This window comes from Dendrobates tinctorius, unplaced genomic scaffold (genome assembly GCF_039654945.1).
Source record: "Dendrobates tinctorius isolate UK_male_01 unplaced genomic scaffold, ASM3965494v1 ptg000082l, whole genome shotgun sequence".
Classification (NCBI taxonomy): domain Eukaryota; kingdom Metazoa; phylum Chordata; class Amphibia; order Anura; family Dendrobatidae; genus Dendrobates; species Dendrobates tinctorius.
The window spans coordinates 5,950,662-5,962,874 of NW_027361750.1; the positions used below are offsets into that span (position 1 = coordinate 5,950,662).

Sequence of the window (12,213 nt, forward strand, 5' to 3'; positions counted from 1 at the left end):
GCATTTGTGCACTGAGCCCTACTCTTCACTTTAGATAAATAATCTACATTCCTGTGTTTCCTTAGGGAAACGAGATATTGATAGCAAATAAAGTTGCTGACAGTTGTATTCTAACAATATTATATATACTGTCCTCTCTTTGGCTGTGTATATAACTTGCACTGATGAGATCATGATGGTGGAAAATCAGCAATATAGTTGGAGACCATATACTGCTAATAGGTTTAATAAAATAGGTTTGAAATTATTATTTCTATGTTTCCAAGTAGAAATAATCTGGTCCCTGTCCAGACCTAGATATGTTTAGTGGGAGAGTGTAGATTATAACAAACTAGTTGAAGAGCCCAGCGCTGCCCGGGCATAGTAACTAACTACGGTTAGTTATAACAAATTATAATGATGATATCTATATATATAGCTGAGTATAGATCCCTGACCATTCCGCATAGCCACATTCACTATAATATCCCACATCATCCTGTCAGCCAGAGCTACCGGACTACTACCCCTAATATCCCACATCATCCCGTCAGCCAGAGCCACTGGACTACTACCCCTAATATCCCACATCATCCCGTCAGCCAGAGTTACCGGACTACAACCCATAATATCCCACATCGTCCCATCAGCCAGAGCCACCGGACTACTACCACTAATATCCCACATCATCCCGTCAGCCAGAGCTACCGGACTACTACTCCTAATATCCAACATCATCCCATCAGCCAGAGCCATTGGACAACTACCACTAATATCCCACATCATCCCGTCAGCCTGGAGTCAGAACGAGAGCGCAAGTGGAACGGTCCTAACTTCCATAATGGGGATACCTTTAAGAGAGGCCTGGCGTCAGAACCAGAGCACTGAGTGGATTTGCTCTGACTTCCATACCAATGATCCCTTTAATAGAAGCCTGGGGTGAGAATCAGAGCGCTGAGGGATTTACCCTAACTTCCATACCGGAGATCCCTTTAAGAGAGGCCTGGGATCAGTACCAAAGCGCACAGTGGATTTTCCCTCACTTCCATACCGAGGATCCCTTTAAGAGGGGATTTGGGTCAGAACCAGAACGCTGAGTGGATTTGCCCTAACTTCCATACCAGGGATCCTTTTAAGAGAGCCTGGGATCAGAAGCAGAGCATTGTGTGGATTTGCCCTGACTTGCATACCAATGATCCCTTTAATAGAACCCTGGGGTCAGAATCAGAGTGCCGAGGAATTTGCCCTAACTTCCATACAGGAGATCCCTTTAAGAGAGCCTGGGGTCAGTACCAGAGCATTTGAAGGCAATTGCCCTGACTTCCATACCGGGGATCCCTTTAAGAGAGGCCTCGGGTTAGAATTAAAGCGCTGGATGGATTTGCCCTGACTTCCTTACCGGAGATCCCTTTAAGAAGGGCATGGGGTCAGTACTAGAGTTGAGCGAATTTTGGTTTTTTAGGGTCGCGTTTCGTTTCGTGAAACCCGACTTTTCCAAAAGTCGGGTCGAGCAAGATCGTCCGATTACAGGGAAAAGTCGGGGCCGTCCCGAAACACGAAACCCAATGTAAGTCAATGGGGAATAAAAGTCGGCAGTGAGAGGAGGACAGGAAACACACCTACAGTGCCCATTTGAATGCCAAAAGCATCAATTCTTCTTACTTAAGCTTGTCAACCTTAATTAACTTCATAATACAAGTTACGCACTGAAAAATGGGGGTTATTTGGCTAAAGTTGTGGGGGGGGGAGGGCTGGCTGCAGGTTTTCATGTGCCCTGGGCGAAAGAGCGCCCCTTTAACACATACCACAACTCATCATGCTCCGATACGGCAGATAAATAGCGGTATAGTACAATGAAAAATACCTCACTTTTTACATCTCATGACGAGGCCCATCTATTTCTCCATACAGAATCATTGGTCCCATATAATGTTTGAAACAGTATAAGATGAGCTCCACATAATGCTACAGTATATGTTGGTCCCCATGGATGAAGCTCCACTGTCTTATGGGCCCAAATAATGCTCCAAACATAATGGGCCCCATTTCTAATGCTCTAGTGTATAATGGGCCCTGTAAATGCTGCTTCAGTGTCTGATGTCCACCTTTGGAATGTTCCAGTGTATGGTGGGCCCCATCTATCATTCTCCAGAGTATAGTGCTCCCCAAAAATTGCTGTCCCAACATTGAAAACAATCAAATAAGTCTCCTCGCTAGGGAATCCCTGTACTTGTCTGGACAGGTGCTGTAGCTTGCTTAACAGCTCGCCAGCCGTTCTCACGCCCAGTATGGATTGCACGTGATTGCACAAAGGTTAGAAAGGGTACCGTATCCCTGGATAACATGTATGGATAGCGTACACATTCAAAATATATGTCTCAGGAGGCAGGCTCAGACGGTGTCAGGCCCAGTATGGATTGCACGTGATTGCACAAAGGTTAGAAAGGGTACCGTATCCCTGGATAACATGTATGGATAGCGTACACATTCAAAATATATGTCTCAGGAGGCAGGCTCAGACGGTGTCAGGCACAGTATGGATTGCACGTGATTGCACAAAGGTTAGAAAGGGTACCGTATCCCCGGATAACATGTATGGATAGCGTACACATTCAAAATATATGTCTCAGGAGGCCGGCTCAGATGGTGTTAGGCCCAGTATGGATTGCACGTGATTGCACAAAGGTTAGAAAGGGTACCGTATCCCCGGATAACATGTATGGATAGCGTGCACATTCAAAATATATGTCTCAGGAGGCAGGCTCAGACGGTGTTAGGCCCAGTATGGATTGCACGTGATTGCACAAAGGTTAGAAAGGGTACCGTATCCCTGGATAACATGTATGGATAGCATACACATTCAAAATATATGTCTCAGGAGGCAGGCTCAGACGGTGTCAGGCACAGTATGGATTGCACGTGATTGCACAAAGGTTAGAAAGGGTACCGTATCCCCGGATAACATGTATGGATAGCGTACACATTCAAAATATATGTCTCAGGAGGCAGGCTCAGATGGTGTCAGGTACAGTATGGATTTGACGGCCCAGATTACACAGCGGAGGAGCAGGGAGAGGTAAAGATTGCAAATGCTGGGGCCCTGCCCAAGCAAGGGGGGCCCACTCGTGGGCGTCGGTACTGGCACTGGGCCCCTCATAGTACAGCGGTGTGTCTGAGGGCGGGTGTGCACCACCACCCTCAGAGACACTTGATTGCACTATGAGGGACCCTGTGCCAGTGCCCGCGCCCAAGAGTCGGCCTACCCACCTTTCCAGGGCAACGGCACTCGCACGGTGTCGTGCGGTAGGTGGTGACCCCGGCCATGGGGGGGGAGGCAGCACAGTTAGGGAGTTTTAGAAAGTGGCATATGTTGATGTTGGACATTCAGCTGATGCAAAAGGCGAAATAGGTGAAGTACCAGGAAGAGGTGGACCAAAGCAAGCCATTTTTCTGTCACCCTATGTGTCATCAGGGGAAGGTGGGACAAAATCCTTGGAAACCCATGCGTGGTTCATTTTAATGAAGGTTAGATCATCCACATTTTGGGTTGACAGACGGGTCCTTTTTTCTGTCAGGATTGATCCAGCTGCACTGAAGACTCTTTCCGATAGCACACTTGCAGCTGGGCAAGCGAGCTCCTGTAAGGCATATTGGGCCAATTCAGGCCAGGTGTCCAGTTTAGCGGCCCAATAGTCAAAGGGGAATGACCTGTGTGGGAGAACATCGATATGGGAGGAAAAGTAGTTTGTAACCATAGTTGACAGCTGCTGTCTCCTGTCACTTTCCATCGATGCAGTATTACCAGTTGTGTGAGCGGTATTTGAAAAATCAGTCCACAACATTGTCATGAAACCCCTGTCTCCAACGCCACTTCTGCTGTGTGCACCACGAACACCTCTGCCAAGCTGCCCCCGGCCCGTACGGCTCGTGTGAGAACCATCACCGCTGCTGTGTGCTGGGAATGCCTCAAGCAACCGATTTACCAGAGTTGCTTGTTTATTAGTCAATATTAGGTCAAGGTTCTCCTGTGGCATGATGTTTTGTAATTTGCCTTTATAGCGTGGATCCAGGATGCTGGCCAACCAGTAGTCGTCATCGTTCATCATTTTGGCAATGCGGGGGTCCCTTTTTAGGATCCGCAAGGCATAATCTGACATGTGGGCCTATGTTCCCGGTGTCAATGATGCACTGCGAGTGCTGGGTGGAGGAGCACTTTCTGGCAAATCCACATCCCTCCAGTCACGCACAAACCCTGTACCAGACCTTGCCACGCCAACATTTTCACTTGCCCCACGAGATGCATCCTCCTCCCCTAAGTAATCATCCCCATCATCCTCCTCCTCCTCCTCTTCTTCCTCCACCTCGTCCAGGAGAGGTCCCTGAGCAGACAATGGCTGAATGTCATCAAGGATTCCCTCCTCCTCTTCCTCCTCATCAACATTGGCTGCAGACGCCTGCTCCTTAAGGTGCGTCAAAGTTTGCATGAGCAGACGCATAGGTGGGATGCTCATGCTTAGGATGGCGTCGTCTGCGCTTACCAGCCGTGTGCATTCCTCAAAACACTGAAGGACTTTACAAAGGTCTTTCAGCTTCGACCACTGCACGCCTGTCAACTCCATGTCTGCTCTCAAAGTGCCTGGCCGTGTATCCTCCCACAAATGCATTATGGCCTGCCTCTGCTCGCACAGCCGCTCCACCATGTGCAGGGTGGAGTTCCACCTTGTTGCAATGTCGATAATGAGGCGGTGGTTGGGAAGGTGGAGCAATCGCTGCAGCTTCTGCATACGAACGGAGTGTACAGGCGACCGGCGGATGTGCGCGCACAGTCTTCGCACCTTCTGGAGCAGGGCTGTTAACTCCGGATAATTTTTGAGGAAGCACTGCACCACCAGGTTCAAGGTGTGAGCCAAGCAAGGTATGTGGCTGAGTTTTGAAAGGGCTATGGCTGCCACAAAATTACGGCCGTTATCACTAACTACCTTGCCTGCCTCAAGATGTACACTGCCCAGCCATGACTCAGTTTGTCGCTTCAAGTACTCGGCCAGCACCTCAGCGGTGTGTCTGTCGCCCAAACACATCATCTGCAACACAGCCTGCTGATGCTTTCCACTAGCTGCTCGATAGGGGGACACATCGTGTGCAACAGTGGCAGCTGCAGATGGAGTGCTCGTACGACTGCGCTCTGTGGACGAGCGTTCGCTTCTGGAGGAGGAGGAGGAGGAGGAGGAGGGTCGAACGCCTACAGCCAACTGTTTCCTATACCGTGGGCTAGGCAGCACTGTCCCACCACCGCTGTCCCCTGTGGACCCTGCATCCACCACATTAACCCAGTGCGCAGTGATGGACACGTAACGGCCCTGGCCATGCCGACTGGACCATGCATTAGTTGTGAGGTGCACCTTTCCGCTCACTGACTGCTTGAGTGCATGGACAATGCGGTCTTTCACATGATGGTGGAGGGCCGGGATGGCTTTGCGAGAGAAGAAGTGGCGACTGGGTAGGACATAGCGTGGTACTGCATAGGCCATGAGTTCGCGGAAAGCTGTGCTTTCCACCAACCGAAAGGGCATCATCTCAAACGAGATTAGTTTGGCAATGTGGGCGTTCAAACCCAGTGTACGCGGATGAGAGACTGAGTACTTTCTTGACCTACTCATAGTGTCTGGGAGGGTGAGCTGGACTTGAGAGCTGCATATGGTGGAAGTAGTGGTGGACAGGGCGGACTGAGAGAGGGTTGATGATGGTGATGGAGTTGGTGTTCTTTCTGATGGCCTAGAATCAGTCTTTCGTTGATATAACAGTGGGATTCCCTGACTGCTGTGGTCTTGCAACGACACCTCAACATTTGCTGCTGTGCTAACCGGTGGGCTTACAGTGGGGGAAACAATGTAGCGTTGCTGACTACCTTCGTTGTGATCAGTTGCACATGTGGCACTTGAGGTTTGGTGTTGTGTCCACGCTTGCAAGTGCATGCTGGTTAAATGTCTAAGCATGCAACTGGTATTCAAATTTTTCAGATTTTTCCCTCGGCTAAAGGTCTTTGCGCACTTCTTACAGATAACCTTGGCCTGATCATGAGGATTTTGTTCAAAAAAGTGCCACACTGCACTCTTCCTACTTTGGCAGACATTTTGCGGCCTAGCACGCTGTGATCTTTTGACCCTCTGGACAAGCTGTCCAGCAACTCTTTTGATGTTTGGAACCTGTCTTTGGAGTGCTCCGGGCCTGCCAGATAACAGCTGTTGCGATGTCGATGTCTGCTGTGGATGCTCCTCATCTGAGCTATTGGAAGCAGCACCCTCTTCCCCCAATGGATGCCAATCTGGGTCAACAACTGGGTCATCCATCACCTCCTCTTCTATGTCATGTGCACCTTTCTCTGTGTCACCGTGTATGGTGGTATAGTGTGCGGGAAGGGGCACCTGAGTCTCATCAGGGTCAAAATCTGGCTCTGTACACTGCGAGGACAATGTAGTGCTCTGAGTGAATGTACCAGCAGAATCATCCATCAGCGGCTGTGCATCAGTGCACTCCATGTCAGATTCATCTTGGCCTGGGTAATTCACCATTTCACTTGATAATCCAGGCATGGTATGTGAAAACAGCTCCATGGAGTAATCAGTAGTATGGCCTGCGTCATCCTTCAATCTTGGTTGGGGTGAAGGACACAAGGAAAGGTGTGGTTCATGAACATGAGCCTCCAATGACGACTCAGTGCTTTTACTTTTTACAACTGAAGAAGAGGAGGCGATAGAGCTGGAGGCTGAGTCAGCAATATAAGACAAAACTTTTTCCTGATGCTCTGCCTTTAAAAGCTGTTTGCCAACTCCTAGAAAACTAAGCGTTCGAGGCCTTATGTAGCCAGACGATGACGCAGGGTCAGCACCTCCTGCATTCGGTCCTATTTTGCTCTTGCCACTACCATCAGATCCACCACCAACACCATCATTACCAGCTGCCAACCCCTGCCCAATTCCACGGCCTCTTCCACCAGCCTTCCTCATTTTTGGTAGAAATGTAGACAAAATCCAACAAACTATATAGTAATGTAATACAAGGTACAAGGTGTCTATAGGACAGGGGAGATTTAGAATTTCTGCACACACTTGTGGACAGTGGAAACTTTTGGATTGTGTGAGGCCCACTGATATCTGAGCGCTATGTGACAGGCTCGATGGCACAGCTGCCTGTGACCAAAGTGACGAGAGGATAATGGAGATTTTGAATCTCTGCGCACACTTTTGGACACTGGACACTTGTGGATTGTGTGAGGCCCACTGATATCTGAGCGCTATGTGACACGCTCGATGGCACAGCTGCCTGTGACCAAAGTGACGAGAGGATAATGGAGATTTTGAATCTCTGCGCACACTTTTGGACACTGGACACTTGTGGATTGTGTGAGGCCCACTGATATCTGAGCGCTATGTGACACGCTCGATGGCACAGCTGCCTGTGACCAAAGTGACGAGAGGATAATGGAGATTTTGAATCTCTGCGCACACTTTTGGACACTGGACACTTGTGGATTGTGTGAGGCCCACTGATATCTGAGCGCTATGTGACACGCTCGATGGCACAGCTGCCTGTGACCAAAGTGACGAGAGGATAATGGAGATTTTGAATCTCTGCGCATACTTTTGGACACTGGACACTTGTGGATTGTGTGAGGCCCACTGATATCTGAGCGCTATGTGACACGCTCGATGGCACAGCTGCCTGTGACCAAAGTGACGAGAGGATAATGGAGATTTTGAATCTCTGCGCACACTTTTGGACACTTGTGGATTGTGTGAGGCCCACTGATATCTGAGCGCTATGTGACACGCTCGATGGCACAGCTGCCTGTGACCAAAGTGACGAGAGGATAATGGAGATTTTGAATCTCTGCGCACACTTTTGGACACTGGACACTTGTGGATTGTGTGAGGCCCACTGATATCTGAGCGCTATGTGACAGGCTCGATGGCACAGCTGTGACCAAAGTGACGAGAGGATAATGGAGATTTTGAATCTCTGCGCACACTTTTGGACACTGGACACTTGTGGATTGTGTGAGGCCCACTGATATCTGAGCGCTATGTGACAGGCTCGATGGCACAGCTGCCTGTGACAAAAGTGACGAGAGGATAATGGAGAATTTGAATCTCTGCGCACACTTTTGGACACTGGACACTTGTGGATTGTGTGAGGCCCACTGATATCTGAGCGCTATGTGACAGGCTCGATGGCACAGCTGCCTGTGACCAAAGTGATGAGAGGATAATGGAGATTTTGAATCTCTGCGCACACTTTTGGACACTGGACACTTGTGGATTGTGTGAGGCCCACTGATATCTGAGCGCAATGTGACACGCTCGATGGCACAACTGCCTGTGACCAAAGTGACGAGAGGATAATGGAGATTTTGAATCTCGGCGCACACTTTTGGACACTGGACACTTGTGGATTGTGTGAGGCCCACTGATATCTGAGCGCTATGTGACACGCTCGATGGCACAGCTGCCTGTGACCAAAGTGACGAGAGGATAATGGAGATTTTGAATCTCTGCGCACACTTTTGGACACTGGACACTTGTGGATTGTGTGAGGCCCACTGATATCTGAGCGCTATGTGACAGGCTCAATGGCACAGCTGTGACAAAAGTGACTAGAGGATAAGGGAGATTGGATTGCTTTTAAAAAAGCAGTTTGCGGAGCAGTGGGTAAACAGCAATGCCAGCATGTCAGGAAGCCTTAAAAGGCAGCCCAACAACCAACACCACTGATACACCACAATATAGCCTCCCCTTGCACTGCACACACAGTGACTTGTGTGTTGTGCAGGCCAAATCGCTAGCAGCAGAAGCAGTTTTTTTGTCTTCTTCCCTGCCTAACGCTCTCCCTACAGAATCAGCAGCAACCTCTCCCTATACTAAGATCGGCAGAAGTAAGATGGCGGTCGGCGTGCACGCCCTTTTATACCCCCTGTGACGCCCACCAAAGCAAGCCAATCACTTGCATGCCCTTCTGAAAGATGGTGTTGACCCGTGCCTAGGTCATCACGTTGCCCACAGTGTCCGTGGATCCTGATTGGCTGAAAAAGAGCGCAAAACAAACTTTTGAAACGGGACTTTGGCGCGTAAGTCGCCGACCTCGTGGCCGACCTCATCCTAGGGTCGGGTTTCGTTTCATGAAACCCGACTTTGCCAAAAGTCGGCGACTTTTGAATTTTTTCGACCCGTTTCGCTCAACTCTAGTCAGTACCAAAGCGCAGAGTGGATTTGCCCTAAATTCCATACCAATGATCCCTTTAAGAGGGAAGATGTGCCTATGGGATGGAGGATGTGTGATGTGTATATAGGCACAAGAGAGGGGAATTCATTTCTGTTATGTACTCACTGCTCCTTTCTGGGTGTCAGACAATGGCTATGAGCTTATGTTCCCAGGGATGCCATATTTTTCCCACCATGTCAGTGTCTGCTGAGGTGTTGTCAAGTGGGAAAACTGTTGGTCATAGCAACCAACCACAGCTCAGCTTCTTTTGAACAGCTCTGGTGAAATGAAAGATACTTCATGATTGGTTGGTGATACACACACACACATTCATTTTTATATATAGAGATGACTTATATCTGGAACCCACTTAAAAATGGGAATCCTCTGGACATCTCGTAAGAATTTCTTTATGTAAGTGATGTGTGTTAATTAGTGATGAGCGAGTATACTTGTTTCTTGAGATTTCCTGAGCATGCTCGGGTGATCTCTGAGTATTTGGATGTGCTCAGAGATTTAGTTTCTGTCGCCCATAGCTGCTAGACAGCCTGAATACATGTGGGGATTTCCTACCAAACAGGCAATCCCCACATGTATTCAGGCTGTCTAGTAGCCGCAAATCATGCAGTTACGGCGACAGAAACTAAATCTCTGAGCACATCCAAATACTCAGAGATCACCCGAGCATGCTCAGGAAATATCGAGTAACGGGTATACTCGCTCATCACTAGTGTTAATTGCTTAAAGCATTAATCGCCAAATACACCTTGTCTTGAGGTTTGGAATGAAAATGTTTTTAAAGCGCTTAGACTGGTTGAAAAAACTAAAAGAATACTCACCCGTAAAGATCCTTCATAGCTTTCTGAAAGGCTGAGGCAGGCCCCCACTGTAGACAGTGATTGGCTTAGTTATTACTTTCTGCCATATTTCAAGTGTCGAGATGAGAAAGGGAAGCGTAGACCAGCAGTGACCGGGTAAACATCAGAACATGAGACACGTGGGATCAATAAGGGCGAGTATTCCTTTTTTTTTCCTTTTTTTTAACCAGTCTGAGCCTTTTAAAATTAGTTTTTATTCGCCTTGAACCCCAGGCATCCTTACTAAGGGCTTGAGCACATGGACGTATTTTCAGTTCAAGTGTGATCCCACAAAGCATCAGATTTCACGGGGATACACGTTATTATATGGTGCACATGTCATATTTTTCCATTGGTCATGGCAAAAAATTGCTGCGTGCTTGCGTTTGAGTTGGTATTCAGATCGCACTCAACCATGTAAGTCACGAGTCCATGGAAACCATTAGACTGCAGAAATTTTTTTCTCCCATCTTCTCCTCATTCGAGAAAAGGGATCACACTATGACCATAGTTGCATCACAGTATGATATGCATAATCGACCCGATTCTGTCGGATGAGAGACTATACAGCAGTCTGCACCTAGCCTAATACAGACCTAAAAAAATCACCAGTGTTGTAGACATGAAAAAGTCGCCTAACGAATACTCGATCTGAAAAGTTGGAAGGAAATGCAAAGAGTAAAGCGCAAGAAATGTGCCTGTCTGAGCAATGATATATTGCAAATACATGTTTTACTGTAACGCAATTGTTTTTTATCTGCAAATATTAAATGTAGCACTGCAAGTCTTGTGGTATCTAGTAGCGAGTCATGTTATATTTTCCTTTACATCAATTAACTTAGATCTTGTTTAATTTAAAGACGTCTGAAGAACAGCAAAGCATCCACAGATGGGCTCCGCTATCTCTTCCGAGGCCGGATTAACACAGAAGTGATGGAGGTTGAAAATGTTGATGATGGAACAGGTGTGTATATAAATAATCCCCGTAAAATGATTGTCAGCGTCGACAAAGCAACGATTTCCCACTGTGCAAGCTGGCAAGTGAATACAGTAGAGAAATCATGCCATGTCCAAATCAGCTCCCGCCATGCAGAGTGATGGCCTCGCACCACGGATTTACCACTATGCATTATGTATATGCAATTCTCAGACACACATATTCCAAAATACTTATCGGGATATTCATTTGAATGTAATAACTACTTATTTCTGCTGTTAGAAAGGAGTTGTCCACGTTTGAAATAAAAAAAAAACGTTAATTCACATTATTGATCCCCCGACGCTCCTCTTTCAGCCAAACATGGTAACGCTACAATGGTCGCATGTCTGTAAGGGCAAAAGAGAATGTAAAGAGCTGGCATTTTGGAGTTTTACAGTCTGCTGGGAAGTTTTTAAAAAAGTTAATAAATTAGGAGAGCAAAAACATTAGACTACGTTCCCACAATGATTCTTATTAATTTTTGATGTTACAGATTTTCTGCACAATTTATGCACCTATGAAGTAAATTAGAGTTCTTGTGTTTTTCATTGCATTTTTAAAGTGTTTTTTATGTGTTTTCATCACATTTTTGACGTTGAATTGTTTTGTTTCCTGTTGGTGTGTCTCGTTTTAAATAAAGTTGCTTTGTTTTCGATACCGCCTGGTATTTGGCTTTGACAAAACTTTATTGATGCAGTCATGTGCGGATTACATGCATGTTTGATGCGTTTCCGCCATGGGAATGTAATAAATACGCATGTGCATTTTGTACCTGTGGAATTCCCACATGCAATGCAAGCCTATGGGAAAGATCTGCACATAAAACTCAGCGGTTAGAGAAATTGACATGTTGAAAATTTGAAACATACACTGTAATTCAGTTTTTGTTGAGTAAAAAAAAATAGCACAGTGGGTATCAAACGTGGGTCCCAAATCAAAAAAAAGACAGAGCTCAGGCAATCAAACTAGCTTTACAGAGAGTCAGTAATTTGGAGTTAATTCATAAAAAGGCGCTCTCCACTGCAACCCTCAGAGATCGTCTCAAAGCAAGATTAGACGCTAAAAAATTACTCGATTCTTCATGTAAATGTTTATTTCAGTTAGGTCAGAGTAGGTTCTACTAGTTTGATAACAAACCAGGAA

The 12,213-nt window shown here is 47.0% G+C and overlaps 1 protein-coding gene across 1 annotated transcript in view; it reads left to right on the top strand.

The window, feature by feature from the left end:
* The window catches only part of PREX2 (phosphatidylinositol-3,4,5-trisphosphate dependent Rac exchange factor 2), a 597,424-nt gene that overhangs the window by 207,430 nt on the left and 377,781 nt on the right, over positions 1–12,213 (top strand). Inside the window, exon 8 of the mRNA XM_073583857.1 lies at positions 10,952–11,055. Within this exon, the coding sequence (XP_073439958.1) occupies positions 10,952–11,055 (104 nt within the window). The remainder of the gene's footprint in view (positions 1–10,951; positions 11,056–12,213) is intronic.